The sequence below is a fragment of the Alexandromys fortis genome, unplaced genomic scaffold (genome assembly GCF_014885135.2).
Source record: "Alexandromys fortis isolate MF-2015 unplaced genomic scaffold, M_Fortis_MF-2015_v1.1 scaffold_22, whole genome shotgun sequence".
In the NCBI taxonomy this organism is placed as follows: domain Eukaryota; kingdom Metazoa; phylum Chordata; class Mammalia; order Rodentia; family Cricetidae; genus Alexandromys; species Alexandromys fortis.
In genome coordinates, this window is record NW_026067900.1 from 4,075,278 (window position 1) to 4,091,403 (window position 16,126).

The 16,126-nt window shown below is 48.0% G+C and overlaps 1 protein-coding gene across 1 annotated transcript in view; it reads right to left on the minus strand.

The window, feature by feature from the left end:
- Fam81a (family with sequence similarity 81 member A) overlaps window positions 1-16,126 on the minus strand; it is a 53,468-nt gene that overhangs the window by 32,778 nt on the left and 4,564 nt on the right. The window contains exons 2-3 of the mRNA XM_050126030.1: window positions 4,123-4,219; window positions 2,911-3,184 (exon numbers count right to left, since the gene is read on the minus strand). Coding sequence (XP_049981987.1) covers window positions 2,911-3,184; window positions 4,123-4,133 — 285 coding nt within the window. The 5' untranslated portion in view covers window positions 4,134-4,219. The remainder of the gene's footprint in view (window positions 1-2,910; window positions 3,185-4,122; window positions 4,220-16,126) is intronic.

Here is a 16,126-nt window from a genome sequence, read left to right on the forward strand (position 1 = left end):
TTGGGGAGGAGGCAATGGCAGCGTCCTAGAATGAGATCATGTCAATGGGTGCACAATTTTATAAATTTCCTAAAACTCATTTGATTGCATACTGGTCACTGGATTTTTTGTGACATTTAAATTACACTTCAATAAAGCTATTTAAACACACACACACACACAAATCTAGGGTCTGGAAGATGTCATGCAGTTGTAGCATGTTGACCTAGCATGCATGAAGCCCTGAGTCCAATCTGTATTACATAAACTGACTGACGGTACACACCTGTAATGCCAGTACTCAGAAGGCAGAAGCTGAAGGTCAATCTTAAGACACTAGGAACCCCAAGGCCAGCCTAGGCCCCATGAAATCTTGTCTCCAAACAAATAAACAAAAATACAAATCTGCCTAGGAAAGCATGATTGGAACACAGCACCCGACAGGAAACAAAGGTTTCACCTCTGGCTGCCCTTTTACTCACGTGGCTGAGAATGACATGTGGAGGAAACTGACCTTTTGCGGAGCTGGAAACCCAGGCCATGCCTGGCGGGTCTTATGCTTTCCGAGCTAAATTGCATGGCCCCTGGGGTTACTGAAAACTCGAAGTAAACTTACAGATTCTAAGAACAGGCAACACTGACCTCGCCAGCACAAATAAAGAGGAGTGTGAGAAGCCATTCAAACACCCGAACTGCCTGAACAATACAACATGCACCGTGTAATCATTTCAGTCTAGAAACATCTCATCTGGCGCGGCCAGGGCTGGTCGGGTAACCTAGGAAATAACCATCTTCTAAGGCATGAAGGGGTTTACAGGAAAACGTCCTGTCTAGTTCTCCATCTCCACGGAGATGCAAAGAAAACAAAATGATTTAATAATCAGCAAGGTAAATTTAGAATAAACACAAACAGCACTGACAGTTACTGCCATCAAATACCGCAGAACTTTAATGTAACTCGGATATTCCTGCAAGCAGTTTCCTTGGTGATCATTAAGACAAGACAGGGCAGGAGAGATGGCTCAGCAGGCAAAGGTGCTTGCTGCTAAGGCTGATGACTTGAGTTCAATCCCCAGGACTCACATGGGAGAAGGACAGAACTGACTCTTGAAAGTGCTCTCTGACCTCCATGCATGCACCATAGTACGTAAATACACACACACACACACAAATAAAAAATACTGTAATTTTTTTAAAAATTAAAAAGAAGAGACAAAGCATTTTTAAAAAGATTTATTTATTTTTATTTTATGTGTGTGAGTGTTTTGCATGAATGACTGCTGCGTGTGCCTGTGTATCTGAGAAGGCCAGAAGAGGGTACCAGATCCACTGAAACTGGAGGTACTACTACTGATGGTTGTGAGCTGCCATGTGGGTGCTGGGAACCAAATCCAGGTCCTATGCAAAAGCATCAGGTGATCTTAACTGCTGAGTTTCCTCTCAATCCTGTGGGGGTAATTCTTAATCCCAGGATTAGGAAACGGGAAGATCAGGAGTTCAAGGAACACTAGTTGCACAGTGAGTCTGAGGTCAGGCTGCAACTGGGACCCTACCCTAAAGTAAACCTAGGGCTGGGATGTATCTCAGTTGACGGAGTGCTTTCCTAGTGTGTACAAAAGCCTAGTTTTGGTCTCCAGAATGCCATGAAGCTGTGCAGGTAACACACACCTACAATCCCAGCATTTAAGAGGGAGAAACAGGAGTATACGGTGTTTAAGGTAATCCGTGGCTACATGGAGCTCAAGGCCAGCCTAGGCTACATAAGACACAGTTCTAGAAACATCTAGTAATAGACAAGGCAGATAGTTCAGATCTGGTGCCAAATGCCTGAAGTTCTAGCATTTGGGATGTGGAGGCAGGAGGACTACTACGAGTTGCAAGTTCAAGGCCAGCCTGGGCTACACTGTGAGTGCTCGTCACAAAAGCAGAGAAGGGCTGGACAGATGATTCAGTTGGCAGAGCGAGTGCTTCGCAAGCTGCTGAGCTGTTTGGATCCCCAGCACCCATGTAAGAACCCAGCATGGCGGTGTGTGTGTGTGTAGGGCCGCAGAGCTGGAGGACAGACCGGCAGATTTCTGAGGCTTGCTGGCCAGCCAGCCCAGCCGAAAAGGCCAGTTCCAGGGGCAGTAAGAGATCCTGTCTCAAAAATTAAACTAGTGAGACAGTTCAATTGTCTATTTGGCACAACCTAGACTCACACAAGGAGAGACTCAGTGAGGGACTATCTACACTGGATTGGACGGTGGGTGTGCCTGTGGGGGTGTGTGTCTTATGTTAATTGATGTGAGATGAGCCAATCCACCGTGGCTAGATGCGAAGTAGTGGAGAAATCAAGCTAATGGGCAAGCAGACTGTACTCAAGAGTTCATTTCCCTTTGCCCCGCATGTGCCGCGTCTGGCTACTTGAAGTTCCTACCTCAACTTCCCCACAAGGATGGGCTGGAACCTGGAAATTGTAAGCTAAAATGAACCCTTTGGTTGGGGCTGGAGAGATGGCTCAGCGGGTAAGAACACTGACTGCGTTTGGAGGGGATCTGAGTTCAAGTCCCAGCACTCACTTGGCAGCTCACAACTGTTTGTAACTCCGGTTCCAGAGGCTCCAACACCCTCACACAGACACACATGCAGACAAAACACAACGCACATATAATAAAAATAAATAAATGAATAAACGTTTTGTCTTCTGAGTTGCTTTCTGTTGGGTCTTTTACACAGCAACAGAAATGAAACCAGAAGTGGAGAACGATAGAAGATCACCAAAGTCAGCCTCTGTTCATGCATGAGTGGGTGAGTACACCCATCCATCCCGCCCACCACCACACACCAAGCACGCACACATGACTGTTTGACAGTTGGGACTCAGACTTGGACAACCTGTCACAAACCAGGTCTGGGGAGATGACCATGCTCGCCGGCTTGCACACCCCTTACCTCGATATCCCGATTCAGTTGCTTCACGATGGCGGTTATATTCCTGATGTGTTCTTCCAAGAACAGCCTGGCTAAGCGGTCCCCTCCCCCTTTGTTCTGCATCTTCTGCAAACTGCTGACGATGTCGTCTTTGATGCGGAAGGCATGCTCCACCAGGGCTGCCGTGGTTTTCTCATGACAGAGGATCCTGTCTTCCAGCTGCTCCACCAGGCTCACAGAAGAATAGGGTGCCATGGTCAGGGACTGGCTGTGTCGGGGCATGGTCCTCACTCGCCTGTGGAAGGGAACCACAGGGTTACAAGTGGCTGGTGGGGAAATGGAAATCTTTCAAGCCCGACTTTAGACTCCCCAAAGAAAGAAATACAAATTGTCTCCATTAACAAATGAGATTCAAGGAAAAGTTTCTACACAAAAGAGCTCTCTTTGGGAGCTAAACAAGACTTTAAGGTGACTATGCCCATGGAATTAAGTGGGCTCTTAGCAGGCTCCATGGCCTCCAGGAAGCAGGAGGCTTCCCCTTATCAGGTGTGATAGCCAGAGCAAGCTGACCCCAGAGGTCTGTTGACCTACTGCCTCCCTCTCCCGGTCCCCAAAGCAGTGACCATGAACTCCAGAGTCTCTAGGGGCCAGGCAGTTCCAGAAATGAGGAACAGACATCTTACAGGAGCCAATCACAAGGGCTGGGAACTCTGGAGAGTGAGAATATCCCCTAGGGTGCCATGGTTTTGTTTCACCCATAAAAAGAAATGAGGTCCTTTGTAAAATTTATTTGTTTTGAGGGGCTATCCAAATGATACTGCAGGATGAGCTAGGAAAAATCAGACGTGGCTGTGAGATCACCTCACTCTTTAAATGATGGCTCATTTAGCAAGGACTTATGATATGCAGGCTGCGCAATGCCTTTCTGTAAGCCAGTGTTTCCCCACAGGCATCCAATAAGCAACTCCCAATTTCAAAGGGCTAATGGGAACATTTGCCTCCAGCTCCACGGTGATTTCACTGTTGGCAGGAAACCCAAGTCGATTGCAGAGCCACTGTGAAATCTCTGCCTTTGGGGGTCATGGGGTGGTCCACAGGAGCCAGGATGTTAAAATGCTTTTCTTGCCCTTAAGCAAAATGACCCTTTACAATGCGATGGCCAGAAGCTCTCTCTATCATAACCCTCACACCCTCTAGCAACCCTTGTGGGATGGGTGGAAAGAAAAAGTATACCTTAGATGCATATTTTCCAGATAGTATACCCTTCCTGGGTGACAAGAGAAGGAAATACAGTGTCCTGTTGGGCCATTTTCTTTTTAATAATTCACATCTGTTGGGAAAAAAAATAAGTGCTAAATTATTGAACAGTTTATACCTAGGATATAAAGGACCCCCAACTCTGATTATTTAAGATACCAGGAGGCTCCTAAGTTATGTGGCTATACCAATCAGCTGCAATTGTAAATGCTTTTGACTTTACAGATGAAATAAAAACCAAGTGCTCCCCAAGAAGGGGGAAAGGCTTGAAAACAAAAGGCTTCTGACACTAGGGCAGCCAATCCTTCTCAGACAGAGCCTCAAGGACCATTAAATGGAGGTTTCAGAAGTTTCCGCATTCCCCACCCTCATCTTGAGCTTGAAAACAACTTTCCCAGAAGCAAGACCCTCACCTCACCTCCTGAAATATGGGGCCTAGAACCCAGCCCTTCGCACATGCTAGACAATTGCTCTGCCACCCAGCAACACCTCCAGTCCCCAAAGCAATTTCCTTAATAGATTTATTCAATCTTGTACTTCTCTGTAGAGATTTTGAATAAGCCACTTTAGTCAATCTGATCTGGTGAGCCATTAAGAACGCTTGTTCTTGTTTCTAAACGAATCAAAAAAACAATGCATGTGTAACGGAAGCTGATTTGGGGGAACCTATCTATCCACGAAGAGAATGGCATGGATACTCTTAATTGAAAAACTTGGTTATAAAAGATAACCATTCATACCAAATCTTACCTCTGCACAGTATTTGGCTGTCGCGATTCATCAGGAAACGGGAGTTTTTCAAAGGTTTTAGAACTTAGGTTTCTCAAGCCCGTGGTTAATTGGCTTAAACAATGAGTGTGGGTACCGAGGCGCGGATGCTGTAATTAGCCCCGCTCCGACGCTGGGTTGAGAAGCATTTCTGACTGACACCATTGTTTTGGCATCGGTTCTCCAGTGTTTTATTTTTAGACTTTCAAAATGTGAACATTTCACTTCCCCAGACAAAGAACTTCAATTTTTAAACAAATTACATTTAAGAGGACAAAAAGTAACTTATGTCAAACAGGCTATGATGTTCAACGAGGTCTTGGGTGCGGAAGAATTTCTACCATTTCGACCAAATAGAATCATAGAACTTGGGAACTTGGACGCATAGGAATACTTACACTTTTGAGGCTACACGACACTTTTATGGGATTTTCATTAATGAAACAGCCCAACTAAAAACTCATTTAGCATCTATTAGAAACCATCCACTCCTGTCTGGCACCCCCGAGTCAGAACTGTCGGCAATTAAGGAATTATCTTCAACTGTAGAGTTCTTTACTGAGACTATCAGTCCCTTTCATAACAAACCAAAGGCCGGATGTAGACATTGGCCATCCCTTCACTGAGGCTGATGCCACCAACCTGCCTGAGCTATGGAAGCCCCAACCAGAGGAACCGTGTGAAAGAGGAGAGGATACACCCTTGACTCCTAGACGGGCTCGCTCAGCCCCAACACTTCCATTATCTGGCACTGACTCCACGATTTTAGATTCCCTATGGCATAAGTTTATAAAACACTCCAGCATACGCTTGGGGTTGGCGACCTTCCGTGCATGCTGCAAGAATCTGCTCATCTGTTTAGTCACCTGCTTGGTTGGCACAAGGACTCTTTGCCACAGTAGTGGGAAGGAATCTCCATTTCAGCTGAAGTAGAGGCTGCTAATCAATCACTAGATTAAGTCCCTTCCCAGGCGCTATTTCCAGATCTTCCCATGGTCAACTCCAGTGTGCCTGCCTGATGTTAGCATCTCCCATTAGTTTATGGATTTGCTCTCTGAGAAGCGGGTCTACGGTGTAAACAGGAAGGTCAGGGTCATGCGCCACTCTGATTGTGTCATAAGTCCCTGAGGTTTGCTTTTATGGGGGTGCATTTTATTTTGAGATGGGGCTTTATCTGTCTTGGAAGCAAACAGCCTTAGCCACTGGGCTAAACCACCAACCCTCTTAACTTCAAATTTTCCATTCACGCGACCACAGCCCCAACGCCTGCTTGCCCTCCCGCTTCCTATGGTGAGAAGCTGCCCTAACCTGGCTCAGCACAGATGCCTGGGACAGGACACCCAAGAGCAAGAGCAGTCTCACGGCTGTCCTCCATATGCACAGGCCAACAGTTTCCTGTTCTCCTTCCCTCTCCCATCTGACCCCACAGCCTCCCTTCTTCACACATGACTTGAACTGCTTTTTTAAGGCTGCTTTGAGGTTTTTTGTTTTGTTTTATTGCTTTTTTTTTTTTTTGAGACAGCTCCATGTAGCCTAAACCAGCCTTGACTTCACTAGGTAGCCAAGAATGACCGTGAACTTCAGATTCCCGTGCTTCTACCTCTGAGTGCTAACATCACAGATATTCACCACCATGCCCGCTCTACACAGAACATGGGAATCCAACTTAGAGTCTGTCTCCAGGTAGCGTTCTACCAGCTGAGCTACATCCCCCAGTCCCTGTTTGAGGCTACTTTTAAACGTCATGTCCCTCTTCTCTTATCTACCTACCCCCTGTGCGAGATTGCTGGATTTGTCTCTGTGGTGTGAAGGGTCACTATCCGGCTTCTATCTCTCTTGGTGAGGGAAGAAGGGCTGTGCAGCTCAGAACAGGATACCTAATTCCCAAAGTCAACACATCCAGCTTGACCAGACCAAGGAAAGACCATGAGAAACAGCCATAGCTGTCCAAGACTCCCCAACAGGCCACAGACAGCAGGTTAGCACAAGAAATCAGGCCTGGCTTCTTCTTTGTAGGCAGCCGACGCGGCCCACCCCAAGATCAGAAGTTTGGAGACCAGGTGAGTCATTCCTGGAAAAGAAATTATCCTAACTCAGCATAGTCAAGGAGGGAGGTGGCGTTTTGGTTGCGAGGTGGACCCTGGAGAACTAGCGAACCATTCAGACCATATGTGGTCGGTGAGGCTGTGGATTCTCACACCCAAACGTGCAGTGTTGTTCATACCTGGCCAATGGGCGATGACTTCCCTTTACCACTCCTTGACACTATCCGGATCCTAAAGCACCCCCAGAAACCTCCACTGCCTTGGAAGGGGCAAGACAAAGGCTTAACCACTTTAAATGTTGTGACAGTAATCTTGTTTGCTTCCCTGTTTGCCATAGGCTCTCTCTGTTTAGTTCAGGCCAATAATTTGCTATGTAGCCCCAGGGTGGCCTCAGAATCTCAATCCTCCCGCCTTGACTGGGCGCTGGAATGACCCGAGTGCAACCCTCCTGCCCTGTTCTATAGTACATTTTTAAAACAGTAGAAGGAAATCTATGAAAATGCAACCAATAACATTAAGCATATTTTCATTCTGTTCTCATTTTCAAAACACTTTAATAAGCATGTTATTTTCACGATTGCAGAAATTTGAACAAGTACTTCTCAAATAAAACAACAAACCAAGGAGCAGTAGCGAATGTAGAAAGTGTTCAGTTTGAGCTGTAAAAACAGACGCAAGCCTCATGCTGGGTTCAAAAGACACCATGGTTCAATTAGAACAAACACGCTGTCGGCTTCACCTCCCCGTTCTCCTGCAGGCACCTGAGTTATGAGACCTGAGCCTGGTGCCTCTGTCCCAGTCACAGCTGTGATCGTGGCCTGGGTTACCTGCTCGTGGGGACTTGGGCATCCGGCACAGACACAGCAGCACGCCACCCGCAGCTTGCCACCCGCAGCACGCCACTCGCAGCACGCCACCCGCAGCACGCCACCCGCAGCACGCCACTCGGAGCACGCCACCCGCAGCACGCCACCCGCAGCACGCCACTCGCAGCACGCCACCCGCAGCACGCCACCCGCAGCACGCCACTCGGAGCACGCCACCCGCAGCACGCCACTCAGAGCACGCCACCTGGAGCATTTCCAAAGCCCCGATTCCAGGGGCTGGGTGACGGGCTTACAGGGGTCCCAAGCAGACATTTCCAGTGGAATGGCTTTCACGCACTTGCCAAGGCTTGTTTTCTTCCCCTCTACTCTATTACACTCACAACGGGAATGCCGTTGCGCTAGACAGGTGAGGGGTGATTTCTATTGGATTCATAGCACTGAGTTTCAGAGGACTGGGGTGTAGCTCAGTTGGTAGAAAGTTTGCCAAGCATGGAGAAGCTCTGGGTCTCACCTCCAGCACAGCATAAGCCCAGTGTGGGAGGACATTTCTAATCCCAGCACTGGAGAGGTGGAGGAAGGGAATCAAGAGTTCAAGGTCATCCTTGACTATACAGAGTTCAAAGCCACCCTAAGCTACCCAAGACCCTATCTATAAGGGGTGAGGGGGAGGCCTGGAGAGAAGGATCAGCAGTAAAGAACATTTGTTGCTCATGTAGAAGGCCTGAGTTCAGTTGCCAGGACCCACATAGTAACTCAGAACCATCCATAACGTCAGTTCCAGGGAATCCAGCCCCTTCTTTTGACCAACTAGATCATGAACATGACACACAGGCAGGCCAAACATAATACGCATTAAATACAAATTAAAAATTCTAAAATAAATAAAGTTTAAGGAGTTCTAGGATGCTGAACACATTTCCTGGCTTTCCAGCCAACTCGGTAAGTTGCCGGCCTCTGTCGGTCACATGGATTCACAAACAGCCCCCAGAGTGCAAGGAACAGTTTGGTGGCGCTACCTCAGCCCACTCGCCAGGGCTCAAATGATGCCAGTGTTGTGAGGAGAATCCCTGCAAAAACAGATTGGTTTTGTTCTCGTCTACTAATAGCAGTTATTTTGAAATGCTATTTAAATCTCTGTTGTTTATTTGAACCATTTGTGGATGAGGGGCTTTAGGGCAGCAGGGACAGTGCCCTATAGGAGTCTGTAGCACCTAGGAAGCCAGGTATTCTCCCTCTTCACAAATGCTCATAGAGGCTCATCAGCCTTTTCATTTCTCTAACAGCCCATCTTTTTTAATTATTGAGGTGCTTGTGGTGGCTTACTAAGAATGGCCCCAGAGACTCATTTATTTGCTTGCTTAGTCACCAGGGAGTGGCACTATTTGAGAAGATCCAGGAGGTGTGGCCTTATTGGAGAAAGTGCCTCACTGGGGATGGGCGTAGAAGTTTGTTTGTTTGTTTAATGACTTTTTTTAATTTTTATATTTGTATGTGCATTTGTGTTTTGCCTGCACATATGTCTGTGTGAGAACATCAGATCCCCTGGAACTGAAGTTACAGACAGTTGTGAATTGTCATGTGGGGGCTGGGAATTGAACCTGGTTCTCTGAAAGAGCAGCCAGTGTTCTGGAGCCATCTCTCCAACCCCAGGCTTTGAGGTTTTAAAAGCCCAAGCCAGGCCCAGTTGTAATGGTTTGTCCTGCCCCTTTAAGAGACAAGCCCCGCCCACTCCCCTCCCCTCCACTGAGTCAAGCAGATTTTTCTTCAGCTTCCAGCCTGAATCCTTCCTTTCTGTCTCTCTCCCTTCTCCCCTCTGGTTCTCTCTCTCTCTCTCTCTCTCTCTCTCTCTCTCTCTCTCTCTCTCTCTCTGCCTCTCTCTGTTCTTCCCCCTTCTCCCTTTTCTTTTTTTCCCTTCCCTTCCATAACCCACCAAATAAATATCCAACCTCACTCTGCATGGTGTGCCTATCCATGTCTCTGTCTCTTACCCACCACGTGGCTCCCTGCCTGGGACTGGCTTCCTTCATGGGCCACAGTGGTCTCATGCCTGCTGCCCACTGCTGCCACGTGGGGACCTGCAGCATTTTATTTTTAACCATAACACCAGTCCCTCTCTTTCCCGCTCTCTGTCTCTCTCTTGGCCTACAGATCAGGATGTAGCTCTTAGCTGTTTCTCCAGCAGCACACCTACCTGCATCCATGCTCCCTGCCATGATGATAATGGGTTAAGCCCCTGAACTGTAAGCAAGCCCCCAGTTAAATGCTTTCCTTTATTTATAAGAGCTGCCGTGGTCATGGTGTCTCTTCACAGCAATGAACAGTGAGTAAGATAGTGCTCTACCCAAGTGACATACCAGTGGCTGACTCAAGATGCCCCTCCATCGTCAGTGTGGCTGCAGCTTCAGGTCACCTTGCCGGAGACCCATGCACTCCTGCAAGCATGTAGCCACACCCAAAGACATGTCTTAATATTACGTTCTCCAGTAGCTATATTTAGTGACTTCTCTTTCTTGCATTAGCAAAGACACATTACCAAATGTTAAAAAGGGAATCTGCCAAGTGCAACAGCAAGAACAGAAAAAATATTATTAAAAGCGGGTATAAACTCTCTACCTACACCCGAGCTGCACCAGGGTTCACCCACGAGCGGGGAAGGCACGACTTCTGGTTCTGCAGGCAGAAGGCTGGCTGTGTGTGACATTAGGCTTCTACCCTGCCTGACTTCCTTAATGAAAGACTAAGGATGCGGGCTTGGAAGAACCCTCCAGCCTCCAGCCTGTGCCCCTGTCTGGGCGCTCGGGGGACGCCACTGCCCTTCTCTGCCTACCCGGGAATCTCCTTCCCAGAGATCCTCCCATCCAGAGTGACTGCAGCACCGCGCATGAACACTCTGACTATTTAGAGAGAGCAGGGGAGGACTCTTGAGCCCTTCCGCAGATAATTAAAAAACAGGGAGAAAAGCAATATGACATAAACAAAAAAACAAGCTCAAGGCACCAGGGGTTTCTGAATAACATCTTCCCGGTTAAACAATTTTAAGAATTCCATAATTCAAAAAGCAGTCCCCCACATTCTCTCCCACACAAACACGCTCTTTATTAAGCCATACTCCAGCAACAGGATCTCTGCCTCACCCACGAACGGTGTCAAGGGTGTCATTGTCACAGCCACAAGCTATCAGGGGCTGGGAGCTGGCCGCCAGTCAGCAGGGAAGACAGTCGCACCCAGAGGGAGGGTCCTGTGGGACCCAGTCACTTCCTGCGCACACCACCTCAGCTAAAAGCTAGGTGTTGCTTTGGGAGACACCCAAGCGTTCATTCAAGCTCTCTGATGCTTCTCAGGCAATGTATTCCCAGTCATTTTCCTGGTGTGACAGAAAGAAGTAACTATAACCCACTAGATCACTTGTTTTAAACCACTGAGTAGAACTACATTTCTAAAAAAAAAAAAATCAAAGGGACTGGGGGAGTGTAGCTCAGTGGTAGACTGCTTCCCTAGCATGCTCGAAGCTTTGGCTTCAATTCCCAGAACCATAAAATAAAGGGCGATAAGATCACATCAGTTAACTGCCCAGCCACAGAAAAGAAACAAATAAAAGATCACCCAACAGTAAAAAGCAAACAAGTTTCCCCTTTCTCCAAAAATCTGTCTGGTTTTATATTAGAGAGTCATGAAGATCCTGGGAATGGAGGAAGGGAAGTGAGAGAGAGTCTGGCTGAAAGCCAATGATCAGGCCAGCCTGTGCGGCAGCCATGGGCCTTGGTCAGAGATGCTTTCTTTTGCAGTGATCAGGGCTGAATGCAGACTCGTAAGTGATCAAAGCGCTGAGAATAGATGATGGCCAAATACACAGCCACAAATAGGACATTTCTGTTTCACCCCTCTAAGACTCAGGAACCATCGCCCGAGAGCTGGAGAAAGTGGGCATGGGTGTGGAGGGCCGATTTCTGGGGATGACAAGCCGGTGGCATTCATAGCAGCTGTGGGTGCCAGCACAGGTTAGGCCCATCCACATCCTGTCATGGACGCCCAGGATGCCCTGATCATCTGCAAGGATCTATGGTTGCTGGGGGAAGGAGATGCCTGGGAAGGTGCCCATACCCCTGTGATCAAACCTCTACCCACACTCCTGTAAGCAACCCTAGTGAGACCATTGAGGATACACACACATGCATACATGCATGTACATATGTATACATATATGCACGCATGCATACATGCAAGAAAGAGAGGGACATGAACACAGAAGTGGGTCTCACTAGAAAGAGGAAAATCAGCAGAAAGGGGGAGCGGGAAGATTTAGCATGATGGGGGAGGTAAGTATGATCAAAATACATTATGTACCTGTATGAAAATGTAATAAAATCTGACATTATGTATATTATGTATAATTGCTACATGCTATCAAAAAGAAAGCCACACAGAAGAACCCCACTTCTCTGTCTCCTGTCCACCATGATATTACTCACTCTGCCTTGAGGGACAGAAACCTCTGTGTGCCTCTTGAGCCCCATGGAAGCTTGGTGTCCGCAAGCCTTGTGTTCCTGGACCTGGCTAGAATCTAAATCTGGGATCTGGCAGAGACACCCTGAGCGCATGATGGCTCTGGGTATCAGCATCCTTCTTGGTCGGGGCAGGGAGAGGTTCCTGACTGCTCAGAGCTCCAGATCTCCAGACCTCTGGCAGCAACCACTCACTGGCCCTCTCACCCCCAGCTGAACTGGGGTCTGAACACAGACTTGATCGGTCGTCTCTACCAGCTGGGCCAGTGAGTTCGAACATTTCATTCAATTTTGACAATTTTTTCCCAAAGAAAAAGAAAACCCCATCCAAGAAGTCAAAAGGTAAAACCATCCATGTAGAGAAAGGAAGATGTAGGAGTGATTGACAGAAAGGAACTAGCAGACAGGAAGGGAAAAGGGGTGGACGAAGACTGGGAGGAGGAGGAAGGGGGGGAGCCCATAAAGAGCTGAGAGGGAGAGGCCAGACCATGGAGGAAGCAGGCATCTGAGAAGGAGAGGCCAGACCATGGAGGGAGCAGGCGTCTCACTCTCCGGGAGGAAACAGGAGCGAATCCCTTCTCTCACTTTCAGCTGCTCACTTGGGGTGTGAAGAACCATATGAGCCATTTAAAATATGCTGGTCGGTTTCTCTACTCCTTTTTCCCAACCACACGTGCTCGCTGTCTTAACGTACACCCCAATTAAGAGGTTATCATATCAGAAGCATTTATTTCACCTACAGCATGGAGACACCTCCTTAAGCTCTGGGGAAGGTGCTCAGCTGGTGCTTGCTTCCCACGATCAAAGCCCTGGACCCCATCCCCTGAGTCACAGAAAGCTAGGCGTGGGGCTGCACAGCTGTGGCCCTAGCACTCAGGTGGTGGAGGATGAAGGATGGAAAGTTGAAGGGCATCCTTGGCTACATAATGAATTTGAAGCCAGCCTGGGCCGCATGGGACCCTTTTCAAGGATGAAGAGGGAAAGAGAGAAAAAAAAAATAGAGATTGGGGTGATGGTTCGGTAAGTAAAGGCTGGGCACCCAGGTTCAGATCCCAAACACTCAGGGGGGGGGGCATAGCAGTACACCTGCAATTTCAGGACTCGGGGAAGCAGAGACGGGAGAGTCACGGGGCAAGCTGATTAGCTAGACCAGTCAGGGAGCTCTGGCTTCAGTCCAGAGGCTGTCTCGAGGAACCATCAAGACACTAAGGTCAAGTACTGGTCTCCACAGGCATGAGCCCACAAGCATGCAAACACATCTACATCGCACACAGAGAGAGGGAGGGAGGAGAGGAGAGAAGAAGAGAGGAAGTGTTGATACTCAAGTGACCCACCATTTTGCTAAAGATCCAAACTGCACCTGACTCTTGGGATGGACACAGGTCTCATACCCACCAGTCACACCACCAAGCGCCTCCGTGGCTCTGAGAACATCCTTGCTTAATTACCGAAGCAAATCCTGTGGTGTGAGAGGGGAAAGGGCATAGGGGCTAAAGCCCTTCTCTCTCCAAAGCATGGGGAGCAAAGTTCAGATCCCCAGAACCCGTATAACTATGCCAGCCCACTGTAGTTCTGCCTATAAAGGCAGAGACAGGATCCCCAGAGCAACCTGGCTAACCACATCAACAAGCTCTGAGTTTGATTGAGAGACCCTTCCCCAGTGGACACAGTGAAATAAGAACTGAGAACCTACATCAGACTCGGGCCTACACACACACACACACACACACACACACACGAAATAAATAAAAAAGAAATAACAAATACTTTGATCCAGTTAACAAATATTCACTGAGCTTCCACAACGCTAAGAGAATGGAGCCCCCATGCCACAGGACCGGCTATTGAACAGGAATTAATACTAGCAAGCCTCCAGCAAATGTGGCTGAGAAACACAACACAGTGGCAGGAACCAGGCTAGGCCATCAAGCAGATGGCAGGGCTGTGGGAACCAGGCTCTGAGGAGCAGGCATCTGAGCCGGGTATTCCAGGGTAGTCGCTGAACTGAGGCAGCCTAGGGAGGATCCGTATAGGGCAGAGTGGAGGAAATGGTGACTAAGAGCCAAGAGCAAACACATGGGGTCCTGCCGGAAAGCAGCTGGTGAGAGAAGCAGAGTCACTGAGGTCACCGTGCCTGCAGAGGCTTTGGACTCCACACCTCCCCAAGCTGAAGGACGGACAAAAGAAGGGAAGGGAGGTTGTGAAGGATACACCTCCACACATAACAACCACCATCCCTGAGACTGTGACAAGAAGCAGAGTCAGCACATCCTCAGGGGTTCAAGAACTGTCTCAGAGAGGGTGAGATCAGGAAACCCCCTGGTTGGCCCTGGGGACAGGACACAATATCCCCATCCAGACTATAACCACAAGCCCAATCATAGAGCTACAACACACACAGGCTGGACCCTTCTTAAGTGTCAACGTCATAAAAGACAAAACTGTTGGGAAACTGACCCAGATTAAAGAAAGCAAACTAAACCAGAGGCAGGAGGATCAAAAGTTCCAGGTCAAACCAGACTACTTGGGGGACCCTCTGAGAAGGAAGGGAAGGAGGAAGAGGTGGATAGCTAAGGCAACACAGTACTCACCTGAAGAACATGGCAGGTTGGGTCACTCCTGGAACCCCAGTATTTGAGAGGCTAAGGCAGGAGGATTGCTGTAAGTTTTGAGACCAGCCTGGGAATATGATCTCATCTAAAAAAAGGGGAGGGGGCAGGTAAAGGCACCTACTGAAGCCTGAGAACAGGAATTTTGTCCCTGAGCCCTACATGGTGGAAAGAGAAAAGTTGCCTGCACAAGAGAGAAATCATGCCTGGTGCTGGAAACCTAGCTAACTATCTGGGGCTGGTGAAGTCACGGATCCTGGAGGAGAATCTGCAACCTATCCTTACTATACCAGCAGCATTCCTAACTATATTCTAAACATTTGTCCTTTGACCCACAGGTAAGTGTGGCCCTCACTCTCTCATCAAGGAAACTTCTCTCTGACAGTGACGGAGAAAACCATTACAGAAAACTACAGCCAATCAAGATGCGGGATTGTGGAGCTCCGTTCCAGGGGATACATCTACAATATAGCTCCTGCACCTAAGGCTCAGGGAACATGGTGGAAGGAAGGGGGTGGGGGAAATAAAACATTATAAGAGACAGAGCTTCAGGAGGGTTGCCATGAGATTCTGTCTCCGGGTAATGTGGGAAGCTGCACCCATAAAGTCTCAGCAACACGGCTGCACAAACCTGAGCTGAACAAGGAAAACAATAACAGAGATGCTAAAGTGGATGGGGAAAGCCCCTGAGGCCTCAGCCCTACACAAAGAACTACAGGCAGCAAAGGAATGCTGGGAAGGGGAGGAAATAATCTGACCCAGGGAAGAGCACACCGATTGGCTGTCCAGTACCAAATGGTCAGCTCTATAAACATACACATAAGTAACATTATATAGACTAGCAGGTCGCATTTAAAAGTATAAATGTATATGTATACACACACACACACACACACACACACACACACACACTACCAAATGGAGTGCTTTAAACCCTAGATTGGATCCTGATCCCTAAACGAAAGCCTTTTGAAAATATCTTCCTCTCCTTCTGTATAAAGATACTATTAGGACGCCTGACTAATATCTGTAGATTAGAGAGTAACACTGATTCAAACTTAACTTCTTGATTTTGACAAGGGCTGTATAAGAATATGTGCTTTTAAAAGAAAGGAACACATGCTTGAGTATTTGGGACAGCACAGGTACATTTTCTCCCTGTTGCTCTGACACCGTGCAGGAGAAATTACAAGTTAAGTGTGTGTCTGTACACACACATCCACAAATAG